At 44.0% G+C, this 26,514-nt stretch overlaps 1 protein-coding gene and 1 long non-coding RNA gene across 2 annotated transcripts; one reads left to right on the top strand and one right to left on the bottom strand.

Annotated features, from left to right (window-relative positions):
• Positions 1 to 795: 795 nt before the first annotated feature.
• MMP23B (matrix metallopeptidase 23B) lies at positions 796 to 18,262 on the bottom strand. The gene is made up of 8 exons (XM_026681533.2): positions 17,611 to 18,262; positions 13,419 to 13,567; positions 12,095 to 12,234; positions 9,238 to 9,405; positions 5,437 to 5,601; positions 3,186 to 3,296; positions 2,396 to 2,522; positions 796 to 1,919 (listed from the first exon to the last, which is right to left on the bottom strand). Exons 1-8 carry the CDS (start codon positions 17,779 to 17,781, stop codon positions 1,745 to 1,747), a joined length of 1,206 nt encoding a protein of 401 aa, XP_026537318.1. The 5' UTR covers positions 17,782 to 18,262; the 3' UTR covers positions 796 to 1,744.
• A 3,808-nt stretch (positions 18,263 to 22,070) lies between these two features.
• LOC148129391 (uncharacterized) lies at positions 22,071 to 24,657 on the top strand. The gene is made up of 2 exons (XR_015745460.1): positions 22,071 to 22,213; positions 24,289 to 24,657. It is a non-coding gene; the product is annotated as an uncharacterized LOC148129391 (long non-coding RNA).
• Positions 24,658 to 26,514: the final 1,857 nt, after the last annotated feature.

The raw sequence follows: 26,514 nt of genomic DNA on the forward strand, positions 1-26,514 counted from the left end.
TTGTTTAAAATCGTGTCGATTTTATGGGCCTTTTTTTGCCACACTTAAGCAAATCATTGTTCAATGAATCACGTTATCATTAAGCAAATCCAGCAAATGTCACCTTGGAGATGCTGTGATAGTAGTAAATGCAAATTGGTTATAAGTCTTTTTTTTTCAGTATTGTAACTTTGAACAGCTGGTAAATTGAATGCTCGTAAGTCAAGGACTACCTATAATGTGTTTTCAGTGTGCTGCAAGCCACCTCTAGTGTTGTCTGTATCTGCATGACAAAAACCTCCCCCTCAAAGTAATAAATCTTATGTGTGTTTCCTTCTGTCTTCATTGTTTCTGCTCCTTGCCTTGGGTGGAGCCCGAAAATTGGATTAATCAGATAAACCATGATTTAGCTAACCAAGGATTAAAGTGACCGTGAACACAGTCTCTATGCCTCTCTGTGGAGCCTTGTTAATTTGCATGAGGAATGCCTGACATTTTCTAATGGGGCCGATTAACGTTGTTTGCCCAATAATGTCTTTAACGCTTCAAATGTGGCTTGTTTGTTGTTCAGGAATGTCTAGCCTTTCTTTGTGTCTGACAAATTGAACTGAGTCAGCGGTGTCATGAACCCATAACTCAGTATTATTTCTCAAACTTGGCAATTTTTAAGATGCATAGAAATTTCCCAGCCAGCTAAATTTCATTGCTGGGAAACTAAATAAGCCTCAAACACATGTCCCTGCGCGTTCTAATTATACGATCATGTCTCAGGGCAATAGGGCAAAAGCGTAAAGTGTTCGCAAGCAACAATCAATGTCAGCATGGAAGTGCTTTATTTGAGCAGAAGGACCAAAAGGGTAAATTTCTGGTGAAATTCCTTAAGGATCAGCTGTCCTGTACCTTTCCAGAAACTATATACCTGAGTTGGCAAAATTCTTTCCAAGGCTGTTGACCCAAGTTAAAAAAAAAAAAAATATTCCTAACAGATGCAAAGGTTTAAACGAAGGAATTTTTCTTTGGATCTTTTCTTTCTCGCTCCCTAAACAGGGCAGAAAACCTAGCTTGTGATTTGGAGGAGTATATGATCTCTAATCTTAGGTAGTACGTGAAATTGCAAACTTGTTTTGGGTAAGGTCTGCTTGGTGGAAATAACTCAGCCCAGGAATTTCATTATATGCTGGGATCTTTTACTAAATTGTAGAACGATGAAGGCCTTGGCTGTAAAATTTTTGTTGCACCTCTGTTTTGAAGAGACCCCAAGTCCCCAACCCTATACTACAAGATGTTTATTTGGGGTGGCGGGTATTGGAGGAGGGATGTTATTATATATGCCATCTTGAACAGCTCCAGGAGAGAGGAAAAGACAAATTTAATATCTCATTGATAGCACCAAACTCCAGATTTTAGCAGAACGTAGGTAAGTGTATAAGTGTAAAATGGTTCCCAATGAATATTAGCAACTTTTTTTAAAAAAGCTGATCTTTTAGCTCATGTTGTAGCCTATTTCTCCTCCCTTTGGACCCCTTTGTGACTTCAACTACCCATCCTATCATCCCCAGCAGGCTTGGCCAAGAATAAAAATGATGAAAAATGCAGGGAAGGGGGAAAACAATATTTTTGCAGTCTCCTTCTGGAAGGAATAACCTGGGAAAGCTGGTTTTCGTGAATGCGGATCGGCTGTTGAAAGTGCAATATGGCAACAGGTGAGGACGTGGGCCCACCTAGAGTGACTTGGGGGTCTGTAAGTCCTTGCCCACAGTCCACATTAATGCTTCAGCCTGACTCTCCAAGAATACGTGGTCAAGACTTTGGACTTTTTCTTCACGATGCAAGTATACGTTCCTTCGTTGATGGCATTAGCTATGATGCTCATGTGGTCGCCATTCAGAAACAGGTAGCCAGGATAGGAATATTCCAGCAATTCCTTCTCCTTATACCAACTGCGTGGAAAAAGGGAAGGAAGGAAGGAAGGAAGGAAGGAAGGAAGGAAGGAAGGAAGGAAGGAAGGAAGGAGAAACAGGAAAGAAGGAAAAAACAGGAAGGAGAGAGAGAGAGAAACAGGAAGGAAGGAAAAAGAAATAGGAAGGAAAGGAAGGAAAAAAGAAAAAAACAGGAAGAAAGAAACAGGAAGGAAGGAAGAAGGAAAGGAAGGGAAAAGAAGAAAAATGGGAAGGAAGAAAAAAACAGGAAGGAAGGAAAAAAGAAAGAAAAAGAACAATCAGTTTGATCAACTGTAAAAAGGTTTAGCCCATACAACATGCTTAATAAAAAGAGCCCACATGGAGATCTTTTTAGTCTGTAGGTTTGGCAGCTATGAAACAATGCCAATCCTTTTTAAAAAAGGACATTTTAGCTGTAAAAACGTTCTCTCTTGCATTCATCTCAGTCCTAAAAAGTCCAGATGCAAGTAACTTACTAAACTTTCCCCTTTTTGTGACTGATTTTCTGGCCACATCGGAAAGTAACGTTCCGGCCTTCGGGGACAAGCCTGGTCTTCATCCTTGGCGGCGGCAGGGTGGGTATCACCGTCGGAAAAGGGAACTCTGCCGTCGGAGTAAGGGAAAGTGGAAACAACAGACACATCAGCTCAGAATTAAAACAACGCAGCTCTCCCTCACCAAAAATAAAAAAAAATTGATATGTGACCCAGAATAGCGATCTTTTTAGGAAACGCCCCAGCTTGCATTTGATCTGTTAAATCTGCTAAATTCCTAAATTTCTTTTCACAGTTTTGTATGCCAATTGATTTCGTTCTGCAAATAGTTCGCCGTCTGTCTTTGGAATTGCTTCATGTCACGGCCCCGCCCTGGGCAGATGTGGAGCAAAATGATGATATTTTGCTGAGGCTGGGACAGATAGTTGTCGCTTCCCTCCCCTCCCAAATCCATTTAGAAAACAAATGTGGGGTTTTGAATTTCCCAAAGACGGCTGGATGATGCAGAGAGATTCCCGAACCCTTGGGAAAATATTATACCAGCAGTATAACATTAAACCATTGTTTTATAGCAGTGTCTCCTAATCTTAACAACTTTAAGAGGGGTGGACTTCAATTCCCAGAATGCCCCAGCCAGCATGGCTGGCTGGGAAATTCTGAGAATTGAAGTCCAACCCCTCTTAAAGTTGCCAGCGTTGAGAAATACTTGCGTAAAGAATCAGTTGCCCTTTTTACTACACAATGGACCACAAAAGCCAGATGTGAGAGTTACCCAAGCAGAAATCACAGCTGTAGGGGCAGTGCTTTTTCATAAACCGTTGGCGTGTTTGACAGTACCCTTTCCGACTCCACGACGGACATATAAACAGTCGGTCTTTGCAGCCTGGGGGGAAAAAAAACAGGGTTTCACTTTAAAATGCCCAAGAAGAAAAGGTAGAAATGCCACCGCTCGTTCATTTTGTGACTGAACTGATTTGAACCTACTCTTAACACAAAAGTGAGGTTTTGGTGGTGTGATGACCCAGGGTGAGATACAAAATAAACACAGTCACAAAAAACAGGTGAAGCCCCTTTTATTCTTTCACTTTGCTTCCAAGCTCCAAATATCCTTGATTGGAGACAAAAAAAAACTCCCACACAAACGGTTACAAGGAGGAGGAAATGCCGTTTAAATTATAAAGAGTAATAAACAACACAAACCAGGCAAGATAAGGGCTTGAAGACGTCCACAGATATCAGAACACACACTGGGAAGGACGCCAAACTAAGAGAGGAACAATAAACTAGAGATACTTCCACGCTTTGTTTCCAGCATTTGACCGTACGCGTGTCCATCCTCTTATCCAGTTGTCACAGCTGCAGCCCATGAAGGGGATCAAGGCCCTTTCCTCCCCCGTAGACCATGCTATTCACATTTCTCCCTTCTTGTCTCCTCCCTGCATGCTCTAGGATGGAGAGAGGATGGTCCTAGGTCCTCCTCTGACTGCTCAGCCGGCCTCTGCCCTTCCCCAGCCTCCTCCACAACCTCCGGAGCCACACTTCCACTCCCTGTCAGCTGTTCCTCCTCTCCTTCAGAGTCAGTCTCCACCAGGGACATGACAGGTGGCCAAACTTAACAAAGTGCCCAATAGCAGCAAACCTTGATTCTTCTGTCATGGCTCTGAGTTTGGATTTAGCTGAAAGGTAACAGGCACGAGATAACGGGTTTCTGGAGGAAACTTGAGGATGGAGCTTAATCCCAACATGTCAAAATTTTAGCGCTTTCCTACAGCGGCCTGTAAAACTGGTATAATGAAACAGCCTCTTTGTATCCTCTAAAAGATGGAGCCAAATTAAGAGGGGTGGAAAAATCACTTTTGTTGATGTTTTCACAAGGCCAAACACACACACATTCAATCTGTTCTAATTTGCTGAGGTTTTTCAAAAATACTGAGAAACCACCAGCATCGATGCTAGCAGGGAGGAGATACAGTTCATTTCCGGAAAAGAAATATTTAGTATAAATGCAAAGATCAACATTTTCAGTTGGTCGGATGGTAGCGAAAATAATTCCACCCATTCTTTTTAAACAGGGCGTGGACTGTATGTTTGGCTCGAAAATCAACTGGTGGCTACTGCCAATCCAAACAGTTTGAAACACAAATGCTACAATAAAAATATATATATTTTTCATCCCTTCTCCACCGTCTCAGAGGCTGGTCCACCACCACAGCTCAATGTTCTCTGTTTCAAGCTGTAAACACCCTTCAGCTGAATTTCATCGTTGGACTGGAAACCTATCATTTTCTCTTCCCGACGTGTTCTGACTTTCAGAGGCCCAGAAAAGACAGTTTGGGGGAACTCTAAAGCCACCGCGGGCTGAAGTCCTCGTCCAAGAATTTGGATAGATAATGCTGCCTTCATGAGGGTTAGGATTGACCTTAAACAATTTCAATTTTAAAGCGCATGCCCTGTGATTTCCCCATGCAGATTCCCTCCTCCGCGTGTTTTCTTGCTTCTTGCCTTTTTTCACAAACCTACACAAGGATTTTTAAAAACTAGTTCTCCAAATCTGGACTGTGTCCTTTGGCACAGTCGCTTTTTCCAAAGGCAGCTGGGTTTTTCTTCATTTTTCCCTGAAGACGTTTCGCTTCTCATCCAAGACGCTTCTTCGGTTCCGAGTGAATGGTGGAGAACGGAAGGGTTTATATTCCTTGCAGCCACCTGGTCATTAGCCCTCTCTCTCTAACATCTTCAAGGAAAACCAATCCAGTTGCCTTTTGAAAAAGCATCTTTCAGACAACTGTGCAAAAGGACTAAGATTTGGGGAAGTGGATTTTTAAAAACCCTGCGTAGGTCTGTAAAAATGCAAAAAGCAAGAAAACATGAATCTCAGACATTTTGCACAGTTGTTACCTCCGCTTAGGCCTAATTGCACGAGGCAGCTACCGGCGGCTCTTTTTATCAGGAAAACTAACAAAGGAGATGATTAATCGTCCCCAACCTCGTTCCTTTCCTCCTGGCAACCGACGGCGCCCGCTTACCATAAAGCCGATAAATTCCCCACATCTCGTCCTGCGAGATCGTGTTCTTCCCTGTCAGGGTGGCGTTCACATGCATCAAGGCGTTGGGATCCAGAGAGTGCATAAGGCCCAACGCGTGGCCAATTTCGTGGGCGGCCACGTGAACCAGATCTGTCAGCCAGACGACTTTAAAAAAAAAATTAAAATAAAATAGGAACCTAATTAACCGGTTGCATCGCAAGGAAGAAAGCACACAGTGTGTTATAAAAGGTATTCTGGCTAATTTAGGATGCTTCAATCAATCTGCCAGGGTCAACTCCCCAAAAAAACCCTGCAAAAACCCAGGAACAGGAAGGATTTCAGTCAATCAAGTTTGCTTCGTTCAATGCCCTGGCTTGGCTTTTCCCAATCAACAGATGTTGGAAAATAAAACATAATCGTAATCCTCGACTTAACAACAGTTCATTTAGCGACCGTTTGAATTTACAGCAGCACTTAAACAAAGTGACTTATGATCGTTTTTTCAAAGTTACGACCTTCGCCGCATCTCCATGATCACAGGATCAAAATTCAGGCGCTTGGCAACCGACTCGTATTTACGACGGTCGCTGCGTCATGTGATTCCCTTTTGCGACCTGACAAGGAGAGGCCAGATTCCCTTAACCACCGTGTTCCTCATTTAACAACTGCAGCGATCCACTTAATGAATGTGGCAAGAAAGGTCGTAAGAGGGACGCTAAGCTCCCTTAACAACTCAGTCAGCAGGCAAAATTTTGGGCTCAATTGTGCTCGTAAGCCGAGGACTACGTGCGCTTTTGGTATAACGTCGCTGCATGTAGCCAGCGGGGTCTTGTCACTTTGCAACGCTTTCTCCACTCTACCAAAGGGCACGATTCCCAAATGGTGGGAGAATTCACTTCCCAAGTGGCTAAAAACTAGGGAAGGAGGAACACGGCTATTTATTCTTGAAACACAAGATGCCAGAGGTTAAAAAATTCTTTCCTTCGAGCCCCAAGCAAACCTCCCAACCCCTTTCCTTAATTCAAAACAGAAGCATCAGTAGCAATAAAGTTGATTCAGCTGCACTTGAATTGTATTACTCCATGCCCTGGATTAAAGTCCCTTTCTCATCTAGCCCAAAGGCTAGATACTTTTCATTTAAAAATAAATAAATAAGACCAAAGTATCGAAATACAACCCTGCCCTGACTCAAGCTGCAGCTGTCTGGAAATTTAGCAATGCAAAAATTCTTGTTTGTCTTCCTAAATAACGAAATGCTCGCAAACTTGTCTCGAGGAGTTAATTTTTGGGTGTTTGGGGCACAAGAAAGGAAATAACAGATTTTCCTTGTCTTGGAGACAGCGCATCTGCCGCCAGGGATTTCGCTGTTGTAAAAATTTTCCGTTTCCTGATGAGAATAAACCCCGATGTCCCTCTGCAAAGCTTTGAGATTAGCTTTATGAGCGAATAATTTTGTCTCCTGTTTTCAGTCTAGAGGAACAGGCTGTGTGGGGTTGACGATCCTTTAGAGAGATGGTTAAAAAAAACAGCACAGTTGCAAAATAATATTCAACATTGTTGATGAATAGATCTTTTCAACAAAGCCCTGATAAATCATGATGTTTGATTTGCCCCTATTCCCTGTTTGATTGGCAGATTAAACGTTCAAACTCAGTTTTTCTTTCTTATTTTGAATAAGCTCTGGGCACTCTTGCAGCTTGAAATAAATTTTCATCCTATATTCTCCCCAAATGGAGCATCACATAGCCAGGTCACAAACTTCAAGAGGCTAGAAACCTCAACACAGTTGGGTTTGCCGTTGTCTCTCTCTGCATGATACATCTTGCTGGGTTTCCCAATAACTCTCCTTGGTTGAGTGAGGATTATTTATACCTGTGATGGCGAACCTATGGCGCGCATGCCACAGGTGGCACTCAGAGCCATTTATGCGGGCGCACGAGCCCTCGGCAAATTTACCTCACTGCACAAGCGCGTGCCTCCCAACTGATTTCCCGCCCATTTGAGGCCTTTTCGGCCTCCCAGAGGCTCGAGGGAAGCCTCTGCAGCCTTTATAGGCCGAAAACCAGGCCCGTTTCGTCACTTCCTGTATTTCCGGAAATATTGGAAGTGACAAAACGGGCCAATTTTTCGGCCTGCAAAAACTGCAGAGACTTCCCTCGAGCCTCTGGGAGGCTGAAAAAGGCCTCAAATGGACCAAAAATCAGCTCGGGGGTGCAGTGCAGGTAAGGGGGTTGGGGGAAGCCACGTGCATTGCCTTCTGGGTGCTGGCACGCTCAATTTTTGGCACAGGGGCCCCCAAAGGTTAGCCACCATTGATTTATACCACCCTGGAACATTCAGGAACTCTTTGTTTGCTATTTCCAATCCCTCTCTTTGCAGAGAGGCCCAGAACAGAGATTCGTATAGAGACATGTCAGACAGACTCTTTAAGAAGGGAAGCACGCTTGTTTTTTTTGTTTTTTTTTTAAAAAGACATTTAATGGGAAAAGGCTCATCTTGACCAAAGGGCCATCTGTTTAGCATTTTATGGAACTCTTTAAAAAATAATAATAATAATAACAGTGGCCGCTGAACTCCCGCAAAGTCTGCAGAACAAAAGAAAAAAAGCCATCACCCAGATGGAGAAAAAAATGTAAACAGCCTTTTTGTTTTTCTGGTGAGAAAGAGACCATGACAGAGCCTCCATAACACTTGGTGCTTTTGGGTCTCGGCCAGCAGCAACCCAGTTAAGCCAAAATCTTCAGTTTCAGCGGGGTGGAATATTTTCATCAGCGACATTCCAGGAGGCAAAGCCTTATTTGAAAGGCATGGGATGGCGAAATCTTGACGGGCCGGAAAAGCAGGCGAGAAAACACCGCCTCATTTCGTAGAATTCCATTTCAGCAACTTGAGTTTGTGGGTCTTCACGACGCAAGAACCTTGTGAAGCCAATTTCTACCCGTTTTAATAGCAGCCCTACTTCATGGCCAAAAATAAAATAAAAAAGTTAGATACTCATGGATGTATAATATTTTATGGGCTTGGTCTGCTCTCATTAGAGACCCATAGGGAAGATTGCAAAACTTTCCAAGGAATAAAAGCTAGGAAAAGCAGAAAAAGGAAAAAAAAAAAAAAAAAACCTCCTGAAGCTAGTTGGGGATGTTCATCTGACTTCCTTAAGGACTAGAAGCTTGGTTTAGCAAAACAAGGTGAGGCAGTTGAAGACTGCCCTGTGCGATGATGTAAGATCTTCCTTGCACTGAGTTCAACGCCTTGGTAGATGTATAGCCCTTGACTTACAACCGTTTGTTTAGTGACCGCTTTTTCAATTAGCAACATAAATCCTGGACTGTTTTCTTGGTAATAACCCAACCATGATTTGGAGAAAGTTTTTTTCTTAGTCAACCGATTTTATAGCCTGGGACTACATATCTAAAGCCAAGTTAGTCTTTATTCCCTTCTTTCATCTCTCAAACATCAGAGGTTGGTTTTTTTTGGATGATTTAGGGGTGTCAAATCCAATACTTTTAAAATTTGCAACATGTTTGCTGAGTTCCTTTCATCCAGTTCCAGAATCTCTAATTACTGTTGGATTTATAGCTGATTTCCATGCCCCCCCTCCCTTCTACAGTCTACTTCAAATAGCAAATGTCAGGATTTTGTTCCTTTCTCCATTCATTTTTTTTCCCTCCATCCCACTGTTTCTCTATCAACGAACCTCATTTTATCCTTTTCGACTCAATTTTCCTTCCCGGCTCTAAATTCTTTTTTTTTTCTTACAATTAAGGCCCCCAGGGATCCTGGCATCCAGCACTAACTTACCTTTTTTCCAGCTGAACCGAGTGTCCCCGACAATCCAGTATTCATGATCGTCAAAATGGATCTCCCCCGTCTGTGGGAAGAAGGCGTGAGCTAACTCGCCCGTGATCCCATCGAAACAGTGGTGGATCTGCGATTCCACGCAATCCGTGTGGTTGATCGGGTAGAAACCTGGAAAGTAGTTTGTAGGGCAGGGAGAAAGATTGAGATCATATTTACAAACCAGGACTATCCTGGCTTAGTTTTTCCACTTCTGGGCATCCTCAAGTGTTGCTTTTCAACTTTACCACTGTCCATGCAATGTTTCTCCACCTTGGTGACTTGAAGATGTGTGGACTTCAACACCCAGAATTCCCATGCTGGCTGGGGAATTCTGGGAGTTGAAGTTCACACGTCTTCAAGTTACCAAGGTGGAGAAGCACTGCATTAATTTAACCCATCTGCAAAACCCAACTTGTCCACCAGGCTAAACACACCTCCTGTACCTTAGAAACGGGGGGGGAATACCTGTGACTTCCCAACACTATGGGGCAAGTTCCCCAAACATCGCCAGCTTTGAATGCCAAGAGTCTTAACTTGCAACATAATCCAGCAGAGGGAAATTCTCACTTTGCATCCTGCTGTGGCCGTATTTAATTGGAATTAAAAGCATGCAAAATATCATTTTTTTAAAAAGTCCTGGCCCCTACCTATAATTCGATTTTTAGAACGTGATCCTCGCCCTACTTCTTGCTTTGAGCTCAAAGCAGCCATTTTGGAAGCCTTTCCCCCCACCCTTCCTCATTTCCACACAGCACCCGGCCAGCTTCAAGACCTCACAAGCGATATCTTTGCGACTCCCTCCGGATTCCTTCGCTCCCAGCCAGACTAATGTTCTGTTTTCAATTTAGTGGCATGCACAGATAGAACGGCATGATCTGGTGAGGCTAAGATATTTTTTTTCCCCACCCCAAATCTTGAAGAACGTGTAAAATCTCGTTTCGGCCATCCGATGATCTCGTGCTTGCCAGATGCTGCAGTGTGGCCTTCTGATTTGAGGATGGAAACAAACAGGGGGGAAAAAATGGTTGTGAAAGGGCATTTCTGCCTTAGTCATCTCCACAGTTGACAATCGAGTTTGCCAAGAGGACGAAGTTTCGATAAAATGTGGGACTCATTAGGGAACCGAGTCTAAGATAAGACTTTAGAAATAAGTCCTTTTTAAAAAATGTTTTTATTCATACATTTTTCTTTAACGTATCTAAGTGCTTAATGAGCAGTGTATTGTCTGAGTCAATTTGCAAATACATAAATAATAACATTCTTGATTGTGTATAACGGTATTCTTCCCATTTCTAATTTCTAGCTTTATTATCCAACTAACCATTGGTAAAACAAATCCCAAGTTAAAAATCTTTGTCCTTTATCTTTAATGTTAACCTACCCATTTCCGCACAGTCTTAATATTTTTCTAATTCTACTTTCATCCGTAGGAATTTCCTCATTTTTCCAATGTTGTGCCAATATAATTCTCACTGCTGTCAAAACATGTAATATTAAATATACATTCCCTTTGTCATATTTTTCTGGCAGTGTACCTAACAAAAATATTTCTGGTTTTAAATCTATATGTTGTTTTATCATTTCCTTTAGCCATGTATGTATTTTCATGGGGGAAAAAAAATACTTTTATAAGTACTTCTATCTTTTTCAGGCTTTTCAATCAGCCCCTGTTGGTTTCCTGCTTCTCATCTCCATCCTGCACCCTTAATCTTTCTTACTCCTTCTCATCTAGTATTACAGGGAGTCCTCCACTTATGACCACAGTTGAGCTCCAAATTTCTGTTGCTAAGCGAGACAGTTGTACAGCGAGTTTTGCCCCATTTTACGACCTATCACGCCACAATTGCTAAATGAATCCCTGTACTTCCTAAGTTAGTCACGTTGTTGTTAAGTGAATCTGGCTTCCCCTTTCACTTCGCTCATTGGAAGGTCGCAAAAGGGGATCATATGACACTGCGGCCATTGTAAATACGAACCGGGTGCCTAAATTGGTCTGAACTTTGATCTCGTGGCTGTGGGGATGCTGCAATGGTCATAAGTGTGAAAAATGGTCCTGTCATGCCCCTGTCAGAATCTGATTCAGAGGGGGAAGCCGAGCAGCTGAGAGTGGGAGTGTGGCTCCGTTGGCTGTGGAAGAAACTGGGGAAGGGCAAAGTCTGGCTGGGCAGAGCAGGGGAGGAGTTCAGAGGAAGACCCAGGCCCACCCCCCCCTCTTCATCCTAGAGCATGCAGGGAGGAACGGAGAAGGGAGCAACGTGAGTTGCATGGCTTACGGGGGAGGAAAGGGCCCTGATTCCCTTCCTTAGCTGCAGCTGGGAACACAGTGTTTAAAAAGGGAAGCTGCACACAGCAAAGTTGTTAGGAGCAAATGTGAATTTATCTGGTATCGTTGTGGCTTATCTGGGTTCCTGGCGTCTTCCCAACTGTGTGAGTTTTGCTGCGCTTTCAAGTCTGCAATTCCTTCTCCTGCCCTGTCAAGTTAATTACTTCAGTGTGATTTGTGTGGATTTTTAATTACAGTTTGTATGTACTTTGTTTTTGGACTGAATTTCCTCCACTGTTCTTGGGAGAGTTTTTTTCTCCAGCCAAAGGTAACCTGGACATTGGGGGCAAAGTTGGACAAAGGGACTCTTCTTACTTATGTGACTGTGTTGCCTTTGTGCCACGCCCCTTTGGGTCATCACAGTCTCTCTTTTCACTGCCCTTATAACTTCAGTCACTAAACGAATGGCCATAAGTCAAGGGCTACCTGTATACAGTACAGTACTTTCAAGATGCTTCTGTCGGAAGCGACAGTCGGCGGCGTGAAGGTACCTACCGATGGTGAGGTCGCTGGCGGCGCTCACTGGCACTTCGCGAAAGGTGAACGGAGAGACATCGCTCCACATACGGAAAGCTGCGGTCAGCCCTTTCCTGGTCTGGCTTTTGCCAATCAAATTTTTGGGGAAAGACAGAATTCTGCAGAGGAAGACAAAAATAAACAAATAAACATCTGCATCTCCATCTCTCTCTCTCTCTCTCTCTCTCTCTTTCTCTCTCTCTCTCTCTCTCTTTTTTTTTCTCAGCCAAGTATGAGCTAAAGGCTTTTGAAGAAACACACACGCCATGCATGAGGTTTGCTGTGGCCAACATGGTCTCATCTGCCAATCTTGACTTTGGCATGGCTTAACCTGGCAGGGCCAAAACAACCCTTATTTATTTCTTTTTTTTTCGCTTGGCAGTTTCCTGCCAGCCATCACAAAAGAGACGATGTTGTCACAGTTGTTCCTGGAGCTTAAAAAGACAGAAATGCCAACAATTATATTGCCTGAAGCCATTTCTGTACCAGCTAAAAGTTGTTGCTTTGTTCCAAGCATGGAGGAAAAAAGAGAAAAGGAACGAATTAATTTTTCATTCCAATCCTTCAAGAGTTTGGATTTCATTTCCTGCATTTCCAATTCGCAAGTGGGCAAGCATAAATTTTAAAAAAAAAAAAAAAGAGGAAAAAGGATTCCAATGTCCATCAAATCTTAGTCCATTATAATTTCAACCAGGACTAATTTTTTCCTTTGAATCTGTGTTCTCTTCTCTCCATGCAAAAGAAGCTTTGTCCTTCCAGGGATTGGAAGGGAGGGAAAAATGGTGTTGGGTCCAAATTTTTATCCAAATATTTGGCACCTCCCAAAGCAAAATTTATTTTTCAGAGTTGTGCAATGCCATTTGCAGTTTCATTCTTTTTTTAATTTAAAAAAAGGACACAAATGCAGAGTTTTGAGGGTTGAACATACAGATTAAAATGTATATTATTAAGGGAAAGGCACAAAGGCCGTTTAAGTAGGATTCAGGTGTTGTGTTTATTTATTTTAGAAAGTGTAGAAAAAAAGTACTGTAATTATTGGGGTCTTTTTATTTTGTAGTCGGATGTATAAATGCAAGAAAATAAGAGATGAATTGAAAGATTTATGAGACATGCATTTCATGGCATCATATGGACAGTTCAAAAGAATTTTTTTAAAAAAAATCCAGAGGCTTAGCCGCTCAAATGGGGTGTCTGCATAAGATTTCTCTCACGAAAACAACGGTCTGATTTACAACCGCACCAAACTTGATTATTCTTATATTCTCACTTGTGTACTATTACTTGTATATTTTTTTATTCTTACTTGTAGGTTAGGTTGAAATGATTCCATTTGAGCCTTCCTGGTGTCAGCGTGTAACGTTTTTTCCTGAGATGAGGAGGTGGAGGCGGGAAGGGCAGCTTTTGAAGACCCAAATTAACCCCAAGGGCCGGACGAGATACGGCCATGTCTCCCTTAAACAAAGAGGAACAAGTCAGAACCTTCATACAGAGAGCATCTTCAAACAGCTCCCAGATCAAGTCAGTTTCTCAGCGTTTTCCCTCCCTATTTCACAGCAGCCCCTTTTTTCCCCCCTGCAAAAAGTCATTTTCTCTCTTAGCTCTCTCTCTAAACTGATTTAAATCAATTGATCGTAGGTCAATGCCCTTCAGATACGATGAAATTTAGCTTGATTCCATCAGCATGTTTATGCCAGAGGTGGTGGATGTCTGGATGACACCCAGATTGTCTACTTTAATCTTACTAAATCAGACAGGAGTCTGGAAACCCAGGATATTTTCCAGAGGGGGAAAAAAAAAACCCCAAGCTTTTCCAAGTTACTAGCCCCTGGGGTTTATTTCTCGGAATTCAGTTGCCACTGAATGTGGTGTTTCCATTTAGCAATTATAGGTATTAACTGTTTATTGTCTTTCCAAGATTCACCCAGCCTCCTTATTTAAAGACAACCAAGCTGGTAGCCTCCCTTAGAGAGAGATTTTTTTTTTTAATTAGGCATCCGTTGTATAATAAAGCATTTTTGCACTTTTTCTAAACTCATTTGTGCAAAAATATGCGGTTTTGGGGGGAACGGAGCCAAGATCAGGAAAAGGCAAGGAAAGATGAGACAAAATGCACAAAATAAGTCCAAAAAAACCCCTCCCTCTAAGAAATGGAAGGAAAGCCACAGCTGATCAGTTCACTCACTTCTGCTCTGAAGGCGAAGCGAAAGGGGAAATAGTAAAAATTAATTTCAGCCATATGAATTTTGGAGTCACAAGAAACACCCCCAAGATGTCTCTTTACTGAAAAGCTGTTGGTTTATTTTTATTTTTTATTTTTTTAGAGCTGGAACCAGAACAAATATTGGTGTATGACATTTACAAGGTCTTTTATGCTGCTGTTCTTCTCTGTTTCCTGAACCAAATAATCACAAGGGGCGCCTGCCATGTTACATCAGCACTTGAAGGTGAGCCAATTCTGGCCTTATAGATTTGAGGGAGGGAAAAGCTCACCACCCACCAGAAGAGAAGAAGAAAAAAATGTGTTCAAGGCATCAAAGCTTTTGATGGATGGCTGCTGGTAACCAAGTCTCCAGCTTCACCCCAGGTTTCATAGCTACAAATGTAAGTGACATAACCACCAACATTTAATCGGTGATCTAGGAGTTTTACAGCAATATATGTATTAACATTACTGTAAAACTTTAAACAGAATAACAGAGTTGGAAGGGACCTTGTAGGTCATCTAGTCCAACCCCCTGCCCAAGCAGGAGACCCTACACCATTTCTGACAGATGGGAGTCCAATCTCTTCTTGAAAGCCTCCAATGATGAAGCTCCCACAACTTCCGAGGGCAACTTCTGTTCCATGGGTTGATTGTTCTCACTGTCAGAAAATTTCTCCTTATTTCCAGGTTGAATCTCTCCTTGGTCAGTTTCCATCCATTATTCCTTCTCTGACCTTCGGGTGCCTTGAAAATAGCTTGACCCCTTCCTCCTCTCTGTGGCAGCCCCTCAAATGTTGGAAGATGCTCTCCTGTCTCCCCTGGTCCTTCTCTTCCCTAGACTAGCCAGGCCCAGTTCCTGCAACCGTTCTTCATATGTTTTAGCCTACAGTCCCCCAATCATCCTGGTTGCTTTCTCTGTACTTTTTATAGAGTCTCAGCATCTTTTATAATGTGGTGATCACTTTTAGACCTCTAGTTAAAAGTTCGTTTTAAAAGAAAATTGAGAAATTGGTTTATTTACAGGGCAACTGAAACTCAGTAGGATGAAAATGAGCAGATCTCAAGGAGTTCAAATCTGCAACGTGTTAACCAGAAGGAGGTTTGGTTATATCACATATTTGTCAGTTCTCTCCTCCTCCGATGTTCCAGTAGAAGAAACCAAGAATCCAAACAATCCTGAACCTCATGTTCATATCTAGCTTGGAAGTATCATTAAAATTGCATGGCAGCCATCTCCTTTCCCTTGGCAAAACCTCGCTCCAGAAGTATTAAATCCAATTTTGGGGCGGGGGGCTGGAGAGCTAAAGTTGCTCTCCACCCCCCTTCCCAGATCAAACACGGAGGCTTTCAAAGAAAATCTAAGGATTTCTCTCCTGTTGGCAAAGCAAGAGAAAAAGAACCAGTTTTGAGGACGGAAAGGCCTCTCAAACTCCAGCCTTTCAAAGGCAAAATTCCTCGATATTTTCAATTTTGCTCATCTCAGCAAAAGGGGAGGGGAACACACACACACACACACCCCCCCAGAGCTGGATGAATCACTCGGCTGCTGTGCTTAAGTAACAGAGAACTGGCTTTCTTGGGAGTCACCCAACTTCTCCATGGCTTTTATCCATGCCAACTTTTTCTCCTTGGATTTACACTTTTCCTCCAGTTGCGGCAGGACTAGCGTCAGTGCCGCTGGCCTCGAGAAGCATCTTAAATTTTAAGTTTGGAAAAGGCCTACTTGGATAGCTTTTTGGGGCATGTGGAAGAGATTCAGAGGGTCAGGAAGAAAGGGAGAATGTAAGAAAAAGATCCACTGGAGCATCACTGATAGAGATTTGAACAAGGGCGATGCCGTTTTAATTGATTCTGGGAACTTTTATCCCAGAGCTGCCATTGATGAGAGAGGATTGACAAGCACTCTGGAGATTCTCTGAAGAAAGTCCCAATTGCTGGTTTGCAAAACAACCACAGAGACTCAAAGAGAGGAATCATTTTGCCACCAGATGTTGCGAGTTTTGCTAGCATCCCTCAGCGCTGCCTAAGGCCACATCTGCTAAAACTCTTCCCCCAGCTAGAGAAAGAAACGTGTTAGCTTGCAAAGCATTGGTACATTCAGAAAGGAGACCTCAGCCTCAACTTCCCCCCTCCTGCCTCTTTGAACGGACAGTGCCTGACAGAATGCCTGGCCTGGAAAGGAAGGAGGGCTAAGCACTCTAGGATTAGAGCCAAAGAGTTGAGTTAGAAGAGAGAGAGAGAGAGGTTAGCCGAAAACGATTCACTAAACTTGTGCCTGCAAGTTTGATAATGGAATAGAGCAGAGATATGTAGAGAGACAGACATGCTGGAGGCAACATCAAATGTTGAGTTTCTTGACAAAAATGGAGCTCCTGATTTTATTGCCATTATTGTTTCACATGGATAGATGATAGAGACAGAGATTATGATGATAGATAGGTAGATAGAGCTAGATGGATGGGTGGATGGATAGGTAGATAGATATAGATATTAAATAAATAGATGATAGAATAGATAGATAATAGAGATAAATGAAGATAGATGATAGATGATAGAGACAGATGATGGATGGATGGATGGATAGGTGGATATAGATGTTAAATATATGATAGAATAGATAGATAATAGAGATAAATGAAGATAGATGATGATAGATGATAGAGACAGATAGATGATAGATAGATGATAGAGACAGATGATAGATGATATGATAAATGATAAATATAGATAGATGATATAAATAGATTAGAGAGAGACAGACAGACATATAGATAGGTGCCATTAGCATGCTTGAATGTTTTTTTTTTAATTGTGATGTCTTGTTGCTATGATGGGAAACAATTGTAGTCTAAAATGTTGGACTCCAGTTCTCATCATAACAGAATAAGAGTCGGAAGGAACTTTGGAAGGTCCCCTTGTCCAACCCCTTGTTCATACAGGAAACCCTACACCATTTTAGACAAATGAGATTGGTTGTCCAATCTCTCCTCAAAACCTCTGGGTTTTTTTTTCCATCCATGATCCCCATCCCACACCAGGTTTCAAACAGGATGAGGAACACCAACAGCCCATCCAACATGCACAAAGGGAGCTTGTAGTTGTTGTAGTAGGAAAGAAAACACAGACACGTAGCATTCAAATCCCATCCTGAGGGATTTGAAGTCTTGCTCTGCTTTTAAGTCTACCTTGCCAGACTGTTGTGAGGGTATTGGGGGGAGGGGGCTCCCACAAAATCCCTTGGAAGGAGAAGCGGGCAAGATAAACAGCCCTATTTGAAATATTAGCGGCTTACCTGGATCTTCTGGGCTTCTCTTGCAAACGAATCTTCCAAAACCACCAGAAGAATTAAAAGCAGGAAAATGCCGGTGAAATTTCCAGGGCTTGGATATTTATGTTTCTTTTCCCTGCCAGCAGGCAATAAAAAGGGAGGAACACTCGCAGAGAGACTTTTGAACTGCTCCATGGCTGCATTCAATTAAAACCGAACGCGAAAAGAAGAATTACCCGGGAGGAAATTCAACCCAAATACATCCAGTTTGCAAGGCAAATTGTTCTGAAGTTCTGAAAAGTAGGCTGAGATGGCAAAATTTCCTGGAGTGCTGGAGCAATTTTTTTTTTTTTTAAAAAAAGGATGCCAGTGCCAAGGTTTGAGTTAAGACTCTTGACACGCTCCGCCAGGGAATCTCTGCTTGTGGAAGAAGGGAATGGAAAAGGAAAGAGGGAAAACAGCTGGAAAGGAAAAGGAGAGCTAAGCCAGCTGTTTCGGCATCTGGATGAGGGCGGCCCTAGATCCCTGTGTGCACACACACACACACACACACAGACACACACCAGGAGGAGGAAAATGATGGACTCCCAATCGGTGGATTCTGAGCATACACGCACACGCCCCGAATCTTTTATCGATGGGATCTATTCCACAGTCAAGAGATCCACCCACAAGCTTTGAGAGGATTCTGATCTGCAAGAGAAGAGTTTTGTCTTCGCTGGGGGTCTCTGATTGTTCATCTTGGTTGGCCCTGTTTGCAGTGTTGCAATTTCATTGTGTATCTGTGTGACTACATGGGTCTCCTTTGGGGAATTTACACAATGGGGAATTTCACAATTCCCAGTATCATATTTTTTTTGAGATGGCGAGAAAGCTTGCCCATGATTTTTCCCTAGGAAGCTCAGCTTAGGAGCCAAATTTCTCTAGAGGCTTGGCCTACCTCACAGGGCTGTCGGGAAAGTCAACAAGGGAGAACTCGAATCAGCGCCTGGTGCTTTGTGATGTGAAGTTGGCCAGAGGGCAGGTATGGAAGAAAAATTGTGGGATACAGTTTAGAGCAGGGCAGGGGTCTCCACCCTTGGCGACTTGAAAACTTGTGAACTTCAACTGGGAGTTGAAGTCCACAAGTTTTCAAGTTGCCAAGGTTGGAAACTCCTCATTTAGAGGGTCTTTAAAAAAAAAACCAAAACCCCTCTACAGCCACTTTCCAGGAGAAAAACTACAGCTTGAAAAAGAAGAAAAACTTTGGGGAAAAAATGATTTTTTTAAAAATGCCATCGAGTTTAATGAGTTTTTCTCCCAAGGAAAAGCCGAAGACCAACAGAGGGATGTAACAGGAAGTAAAAATGCTTAGCAAATATCTTATCTTGTCCTTTTGCTGGACATGTTTAGACAACTGAAACAATTGGGAGATGATGTGTTAAATTCCTGGCAGGCCTTACTGCTGGAACGATAGGGACTAGAACCTATTTCTTTAGACATTATACTGGATTTGCCCCAAAGAAAGTGGGTACTGTACACCTCAAATACACAGTATAATTCCTGTCTCAATTCTTTTCTGTAGATTCTCTTTTGCTATTTTAAAAAACACCATCTGCAATATTTACATGCCTTGACACAAAGCCACAATAAATATTACATAAGCAGCACAAGGAACGGTTCTTAATTCTGGCCGTTTATAAATTTTTTCGTTCTCACATCTGGCTGTTTAATTTGGTCACCTCTCAAAAATCAGTGAATCTGGCTCCATATAATTTTGGACAAGAGCAGAAGGGAAAAAAATCTTGCTCGCATGGGCCTTTGTCAAAAGCTTGATGAAAGTTTGTCCTCTCCACCCATCTCGGATGCCACTAAAAAAATAATAATCACTTGGATAAATTTGAATTTATACTATCAATTTATATGGCTTTCTTAAAACCTCCTTTGCAGTGGTGCTTTTCAAAGCAGGATACAGAGGAGTAAATGCAACACACAGCAAGGAAAAACAGAAAAAAGGCCCTTTGAAAAGAAAGAAAAAAGCTGCTTTCCCCAAAAACAGGTATTTTCTCCCAAAAACAGGTATTTTCTCCCCAAAACAGGTATTTTCCATAATAAGCACTGGCCTTGGTAAGGTGTAATAGCCAGTTATGTCCACAGGATGGCAGACTTTGCTATTCCAGTGATTAAAAAGAAGGCAGTCCTTGACTTAGAACAGTTTGTGTAGTGACTGTTAACAATTGTCTCATTTAGTAAAAGAAATTTGGGCTCCATTGTGGTCGTAGCTCAAGAACTACCTATGTTGGAATTTTTTTTTTTGAAATAGGCCCTCTAGTGGTTGTTACACATATATGGCACCCAACGTTTTGTATGGTATTTTTGCTATGGAAATGTTGAAGAGAAACTGGACCCATAGATCCACAGGACTGTGATATAGATCATCAAGGTTTATGTCTTTTAAGGAACTGTGTTTATTGCGACACAACGTAGTCTGATTTCTGGCCATCTTAGACTGGCATTCTACGATGAATGCAATTTTATTTTACTGAAATACAAAAACAAACAATCTTTGCTTTGCCCAGGGTCTTAAAGGGATGGCTAAATGCATATATAGACCAGAACAGTCCATCATCTGGCTAGTTTGACTTAACATTTGCTTTCTTCCTTAGGGAGAGGATGGCCAGCAGGGGGCACTCTTTTTATGCGCTTGTGCTATACATACATAACATACATAGTCCCTTTGAGGCTAAAACACCTGAGCCATCAGAGGGCGCTCTTGTCGCATTCTGTCATTGATGGTCTTAGTATTCCCTTTCAGTAGTATTCCCTTTCACTATGCCCAAAAGAACCACCAGAGGGCACCATTTGCATGCCCTATGCCAGGGGTCCCCAACCACCGGTCCCCAGACCGGTACCGGTCCGTGGATCATTTTTTACCGGGCCGCAAAGCTTGGGCGCCACCATCTTGTTTTGATGGCGCTTCCAGGTTTTCAGTTGGAAAGTGGCGTTTGGGTGCTCGTGCCTTAGTTTCGTCGAGGGGGGGCGGCGGCTTCAAACGAAGAGCCATCCTGATGGCGGTGGAGTCTCGCGTTACTCAGGTACCGGTCCGTGGAAGAATAAATAATCGTGAAACCGGTCCCTGGTTCAAAAAAGGTTGGGGGCCACTGCCCTATGCTATATAGAAGATAGATGGGAAAAGAGTGCCATCCAGTGTCTAATTTTTAATAATGCAGTTTATATATTATGCACACTGAAAAACCTGCCATCCAGCGGTGAATTTGGGAACTGCAGATTCAAACCATTGGGAATGGTCTGCCATCCCAAGGTATATATAATACACAAACACACATTATTAAATCTGCCATCTAATGGTTGATTTAGGACCTGCTTATTTATGTAACTGTGTAACCTGTTATTTGCTTATTGGCAAAATGGCCACGAGATGGCAGGCTATTATTGTTAATGCAATTTCCCACAGACTTTGAAAACCGCAGTTTTCATGTAATTTGAGGTCTATTTTCACCCCGTTTTCCCCTCTAGAGTGATGGGGGACTCAGAGTAAGATCCCTCGTCGCATTTCGCCAGATCTGTAACCTGATTATTTTTATTTATATTAACTGTTGCGATTCCTTCCCTGCGCCTGCCATAACGAAAAACCTCCACCAGGTGGCAGGCTGTTATTTCTGTGCAATTTCTTTCCTCCACCTGCCATGACGCAAAATGGCCACGAGATGGCGGGCTATTATTATTAACGTGTAATTTCTTTCCTCCACCTGCCATAACGCAAAATGGCCACGAGATGGCGGACTATTATTGTTAACGTGCAATTTTCTTTCCTCCACCTGCCATAACGCAAAATGGCCACGAGATGGCGGACTATTATTGTCAAGGCAATTTCCCATAGACTTTGAAAACCGCGGTTTTTACGTAGTTTGAGATCTATTTTCACCCCGTTTTCCCCCCTAGAGTGATGGGGGACTCAGATATTTTCCCCGAGTCCCTTCGACAAAAGCTCCGGCTGTCCCTTTAAAAGGCGGGTTACAATCAAGGCGCGACGTCTCTCACCTTTAGGCCCCCTTGCAATCGCCCTATCTTTTCCAATAGAACCGAATTGAAGCGGCCTACTGACTGCCTGCAAAGGACAACCGGTCGGGGCAGGGAAAATATGCAATTGCCGGGCCCGGGGAGGAGAGGAAGGGAAATCATCATCACGCGAGAGAGAAATATCAGGTTTGAAAACGGTCCAGCTAAAAGTGTATTCGAGCGGGGCAGGCAATCGGATAGACACCTCCTTGCAAGGGGCCTTTCTCTCCAGCAGCCTAGAGCGTCGAACAAAGTCCTATTAGGGGGAAAGGCAGCAGCTGGGAGATTGCCTGGCTTCGCTAATAATCCACTTTTAAGGGCAAAAAAGGGGGGAAAAGCATTTTTAGAGGCGAGGCTCCACATTTGCAAAGCGATACTTCTTTTGCTTGAGCCAGAGCCGCTTCTGCCGCCCCTGGGCACGAGTTTCTTTTCTTTTTTCTTTTGCAGGTGCGACTATCAAGTCGAAATTGCCATTTTATTTTTTTGGGCGGGGTGCAAAGCTGCAATGAACTGGGCCAGAACCCGCTGCTGAATTAATATTCTTCCAGGGCTTCGGGGCCAAACAGAGGTAAGTGAACAGCTTGCATGCACAGGGCAGCCTTTAAAAAATGGGGTGGTGGTGGAGGGAAATAAAAAAACTAGAAATGAGGGGTGGAAACACACAAGGGAGGGAAACCATGATTGACGTCCTTGGGTCATCGAAGAAAGGCAAGAAATGGAAGTTTTTCATGGCAAGTGCATTAAGGGCCCTTATTCTCTTGTGCTCTATTCTATTCTTATTCCTATATTCTATTTTATTCTGTTCTATTCCTGAATTCTGTTCTGTTCTAATTCTAATTCTAATTCTATTCTAGTTCTATTCTTATTCTTGGGGTAGGGTGGGTGGGGTGTGGTCTGGTCTGGTCTGGTCTGGGTTTAAACCTTGGAAGGGCCTCCCTTTGTGTCTTAAGACTGAATTTCTCAGGGTGCCACCCCCCAAATCTTTAAGGCCTTTGCCCTTTGCCCCACAATCCCAATTTCTTCTTCTGTGCTGTTAAAGCCCACCCCTGCAGGTGCTTTGAGCCAATCTCTGCATGCCAAAAAAAGGGCTTTCTGGTTTTTTTGACCTCTTTATTTCTCTTTTTAAATGCTCTGGCTTCCAAATTTCTTCCAGCTTCCCCCCTCACTCCGTCCCTTTGCGTGTCCCTCTCCACCCCTCAACAAAACCAGACAGAGATTCCCTTCTCGGCCTGTTTTAGATCCTGTAGATCTCTCACAGGATTGCACTGGTTCTCCCTCCTTTCTCTGAATCGGGGTTATTTCCAGCACAAATTGTTCCCCAGGGAACCATGGCCCAAAGAACCCTTTTATGAGATCCCTGGTAAAGAGCCCAGGCTTGGGGGGAAAGTAATAATGCTGCCCTGATCCGTTTAACATGATAAAACAAATGTGTAGGATTGGGGGTGGGGAGAAATTGGGTGGGCAGGAGAAAAAGGGGGGTCTGCATTGGTAAACAATTTTTACTGCTCAATGTGTGGTTTGCGACCATTTAAAGCGGGCCAAAAATGCACCATTTGAGGTGCAGGCAGTACGAGGTGACCTGGAAGCCCCCCCTTCACCTACAAGCGTTGAAGGGTGGCAGTTCCCAGGGCCCCTTCACCTGTTCAGGTATAAGACCCAAGAAGGCACAGCAGGACTTGGGCGGGAACACAAAATGATGCTTCGGTAATTTGGGGTGAAGAGCGATGGCTGTGGCCATGTGATCCTTCCGAGTCCCAAATTTCTGGAGATTCTCCTTTTGGCCCAAGAGGCATGCCTGGTTCTGCAGCCCAGACTTTGGGCCTCTTTTCAAAGACACACACACACACACACACACAGACACAAATGTTGGATTTCCACATTGCAACCTTCAGTTTAGTTGCTTAGACACACCACTGTGCAAAATTTGATTTGCGAGCCTGGCAGTTTTCTTGCAGACATTTCGTGACCCAAGCAGATAACTTCATTCAGTGTGCTGATGATGTTCCCTAGCTGGGTCATGAAAGGTCTGCAAGAAAACCACCAAGCTCAGAGATCATCAAGGACCCCACAATCCTCCTCCTCCTCTTTTCCACAAACCCCATTTCCTTCCAACACTGATGGTTTGGTTTTGAAACGTCTACAAGGAAACCACCCAGCTTGGAGAGCCCCAAGGACCTTATAGTTCAGCCCTGAGCTACAAATATTCTGATTGATATCCCAAAGTTGCTTTTCCAAGAGAGAACTGGACTTTCCTGGAGTTTCTTTGAAGACGTTTCACTTCCCATCCAAGAAGCTTCTTCAGCTCTATCGACATCCTATCGACACCTTCTCTCGTTCTCCACTTGGAGGTTGAGTCCCTTAAGGTTTGCTCCTCCCTCTTCTTCCCATCAAGCTTCCCGTCCTGCAGGGGCCACGCGTAAGGCTTTAAAGCCTGTGGCACGTACCACGCGGGCTCCTCCTTAGTGCCAGGGCTGTTAACTCCTCTCTGCTCTGGAAGAAAGGTTGCATTTCAGAATTTATTTTTGAAATGGTTTGCACCCTCTGCTTGGTTCGGCTCTTGGTTTCCCAAATCCCCGGCTCTCAGCCTTGTGCCCGAATCCCCCCAGGTGCTTCATTTACTTTCCTTGCTGTTTTTTCCTCCAGGTAGCCAAGAGGTGGGCTGAGTGTTGCGTATGCCCAGTTTCCCAGCGGCTTCCCCAGTGCAACCTGCCAACTGCAACCTTCCTCCCGCGGAGCTTCGCCCAACCCTCCACTGGAAGCGTGGCCTCGTCCCTCTACGGAGGGAAGCTTCTCCCCAGCCGGGTCTCCCCCAAGCAGAAAAATGGGACCTCTCTCTCTTGGAGACCCTGGGCGATGCCCCCAAGCCCCCTTCGTAACGCCTGGATTCTCCACCGTTGGACATCTCACTGAAGAAGGAAGTTCCCTCCCCAAAGAGGCCTGTGGAAATCTGCTAAAATATTCGTATTGGGGGGAGGAAATAAAGACTCGGCGGGATGGGTTTGTTTTTTAAAATTTATTTATTAGGAAGACACACTTGGGGAAGCAGAAACGGCTCTGCAAACCGGCCATGGAGGGGCAAGGACCCCCCTCCCTCTTCCTTTTTTGCAGGGGGGGGGAAACACCTCCCTGGCTGGAACCGGTACAGTGTTCTTTTCTTGTGGGGGGGAGGTCTATGCATCGCTAGCAGCTTTTGAGACCGACAAAGTGATCCAGTGTCCAAACTCCATGTCCTCTTTAAAATTTTTATGATTTTTATTTGGATGGTAGAGCACAGCCTGTCTCTGTCTATCTTCTTATCTTTTTTCCTCTCCTTTGACTTCCTGTGTGTCTCTCTCTTTGATGGGCATCGTTGGTTGGTTTGCTCGCTTGTTTGTTTCCATCCTGGCCTTTCTGGGCATTTGGTTGACTCGGGACTCCTGTCCTTCCGAGGTCGGTAAAACGAGGACCCGGATTGTTTGGGGGGTGCAATGCTTTGCTGACTCTGTAAACCGCTTTGAGACGGCCGTAAAAGCCCTGTGAAGCGGCATAGAAGTCTTTTTAAGTGCTATTGCAGCTTAGAGGCTACAGGGAGGCCCATCAGCCGCAATATTGTGCTTGGGGGAATGGGGGTAACCCATTGCTTCCCTTCTGGAAGTCTGTGTGTGTGTGTGGGGGGGTCCTTGGTGCTCTCTGAGCTTGTTTTTCTTGCAGACGTCTCATTACCCAATTAGGTAACATCATCAGTGCAGTGAGGATGGAATGATCAGGGCACTGATGACGTTACCAAGCTGGGTGATGAAACGCCTGCCAGAAAACCTAAGTTTGGAGAGCAGCAAAGACCCCACAGTTCAACCCTGAACTGTATTCTCCTATGTGTTTTTTGTGTGTGTGTGTGTGTGTGTGTGTGTGTGCATACAAAACACAGATATGCTCCGTTTTAATTGGCTTTTGTGCCCAAAGGATGCAGTGTTTTATTTTAAGGCAGGGCAGCCTGGGTGAGGATACAGAATTGCACACTTTCCCTGGTATCCACACCCAGGCAACCAACATGGAGCCCTTGCCAGCTTTCAACCAACGTGTGTCTGTGTGTTTGTGTGTTTGCCCAATTTGGGGTGGGGGAAAGAATGCAGGGGCCAAATTTTGAAGACACCCTTGCTGTGTCTGTGTTTGTTCCCTCCCCTGGTGCATTAATCCAAGATAGCTCAGTTGGTATCCTAGCTTCTTGTTAAAAGCTTCCCATCCACTTGAAGGCTTTCCAGCAAAGCAGTTGAAATAAAAAAACAAAAAGAGAATTCACTCCCTTTGTAAAACAGGTAGGGGGGTCGGGGTGAGTCCTTCAGAACTTACAATTCCTTTTTTGGGTGGGTGGGGAGACATTAAAGTATTGGTGGGTAAACATAGCCCAGCTTATTAGATGAAATCCTGGCCTCATCAGCCAGCAAAGGGGTAAATATGAAATAAAAGTGCGACCAGTTGTGGGAACCACCAGATGGCAAGGAGGACAACGAGGACAGGTGAGAACAGGTAAGAACAGGTAAGTGGAGGGCACAGGTGCTGGGAAGATGGGGGAGGGCAGGCAGGCCTTAGCCAGAGTGGGTTGGCAAGAGCCCCCCAAGAGCTGGCCTGCCTGCAGCCCCCATCTTCCCAGCGCCTGCATTTCCCTCCCTCCTCTTGGCCCCCCCCAATCTTTGGCCTCAAGGGGGGGACCGAGGTAGGGAGGGGCAGGGCCTGGGTGCCCCCTTCCAGGTCTGCAGGGTTGGGGTGGCCCCTGCCATCTTCCCAGGGCCGTCATCTTCCTCCTCCCCCTCTGCCCCAGGAGGGCTGCTGGGGGCTGAGTGGAGGTGGGGAGAGGAAGGCACTTGGGAGGATGTTAGAGGCTGGCTGGGGAGG

Source organism: Notechis scutatus, chromosome 16, assembly GCF_049901735.1.
Source record: "Notechis scutatus isolate UNSWTSFEM ecotype Mainland chromosome 16, rNotScu1.2, whole genome shotgun sequence".
Taxonomy (NCBI): domain Eukaryota; kingdom Metazoa; phylum Chordata; class Lepidosauria; order Squamata; family Elapidae; genus Notechis; species Notechis scutatus.

Excerpts from the sequence above, each read along its gene's own strand:
- MMP23B (XM_026681533.2), bottom strand. The coding sequence starts at position 17,781 with ATGGAGCAGTTCAAAAGTCTCTCTGCGAGTGTTCCTCCCTTTTTATTG. Across the intron at positions 9,406-12,094 it reads CGCCAGCGACCTCACCATCG|GTTTCTACCCGATCAACCAC; the intron begins GTAGGTACCTTC and ends ACTACTTTCCAG. Across the intron at positions 2,523-3,185 it reads CAGCTGTGATTTCTGCTTGG|AGTTCCCTTTTCCGACGGTG; the intron begins GTAACTCTCACA and ends CTCCGACGGCAG.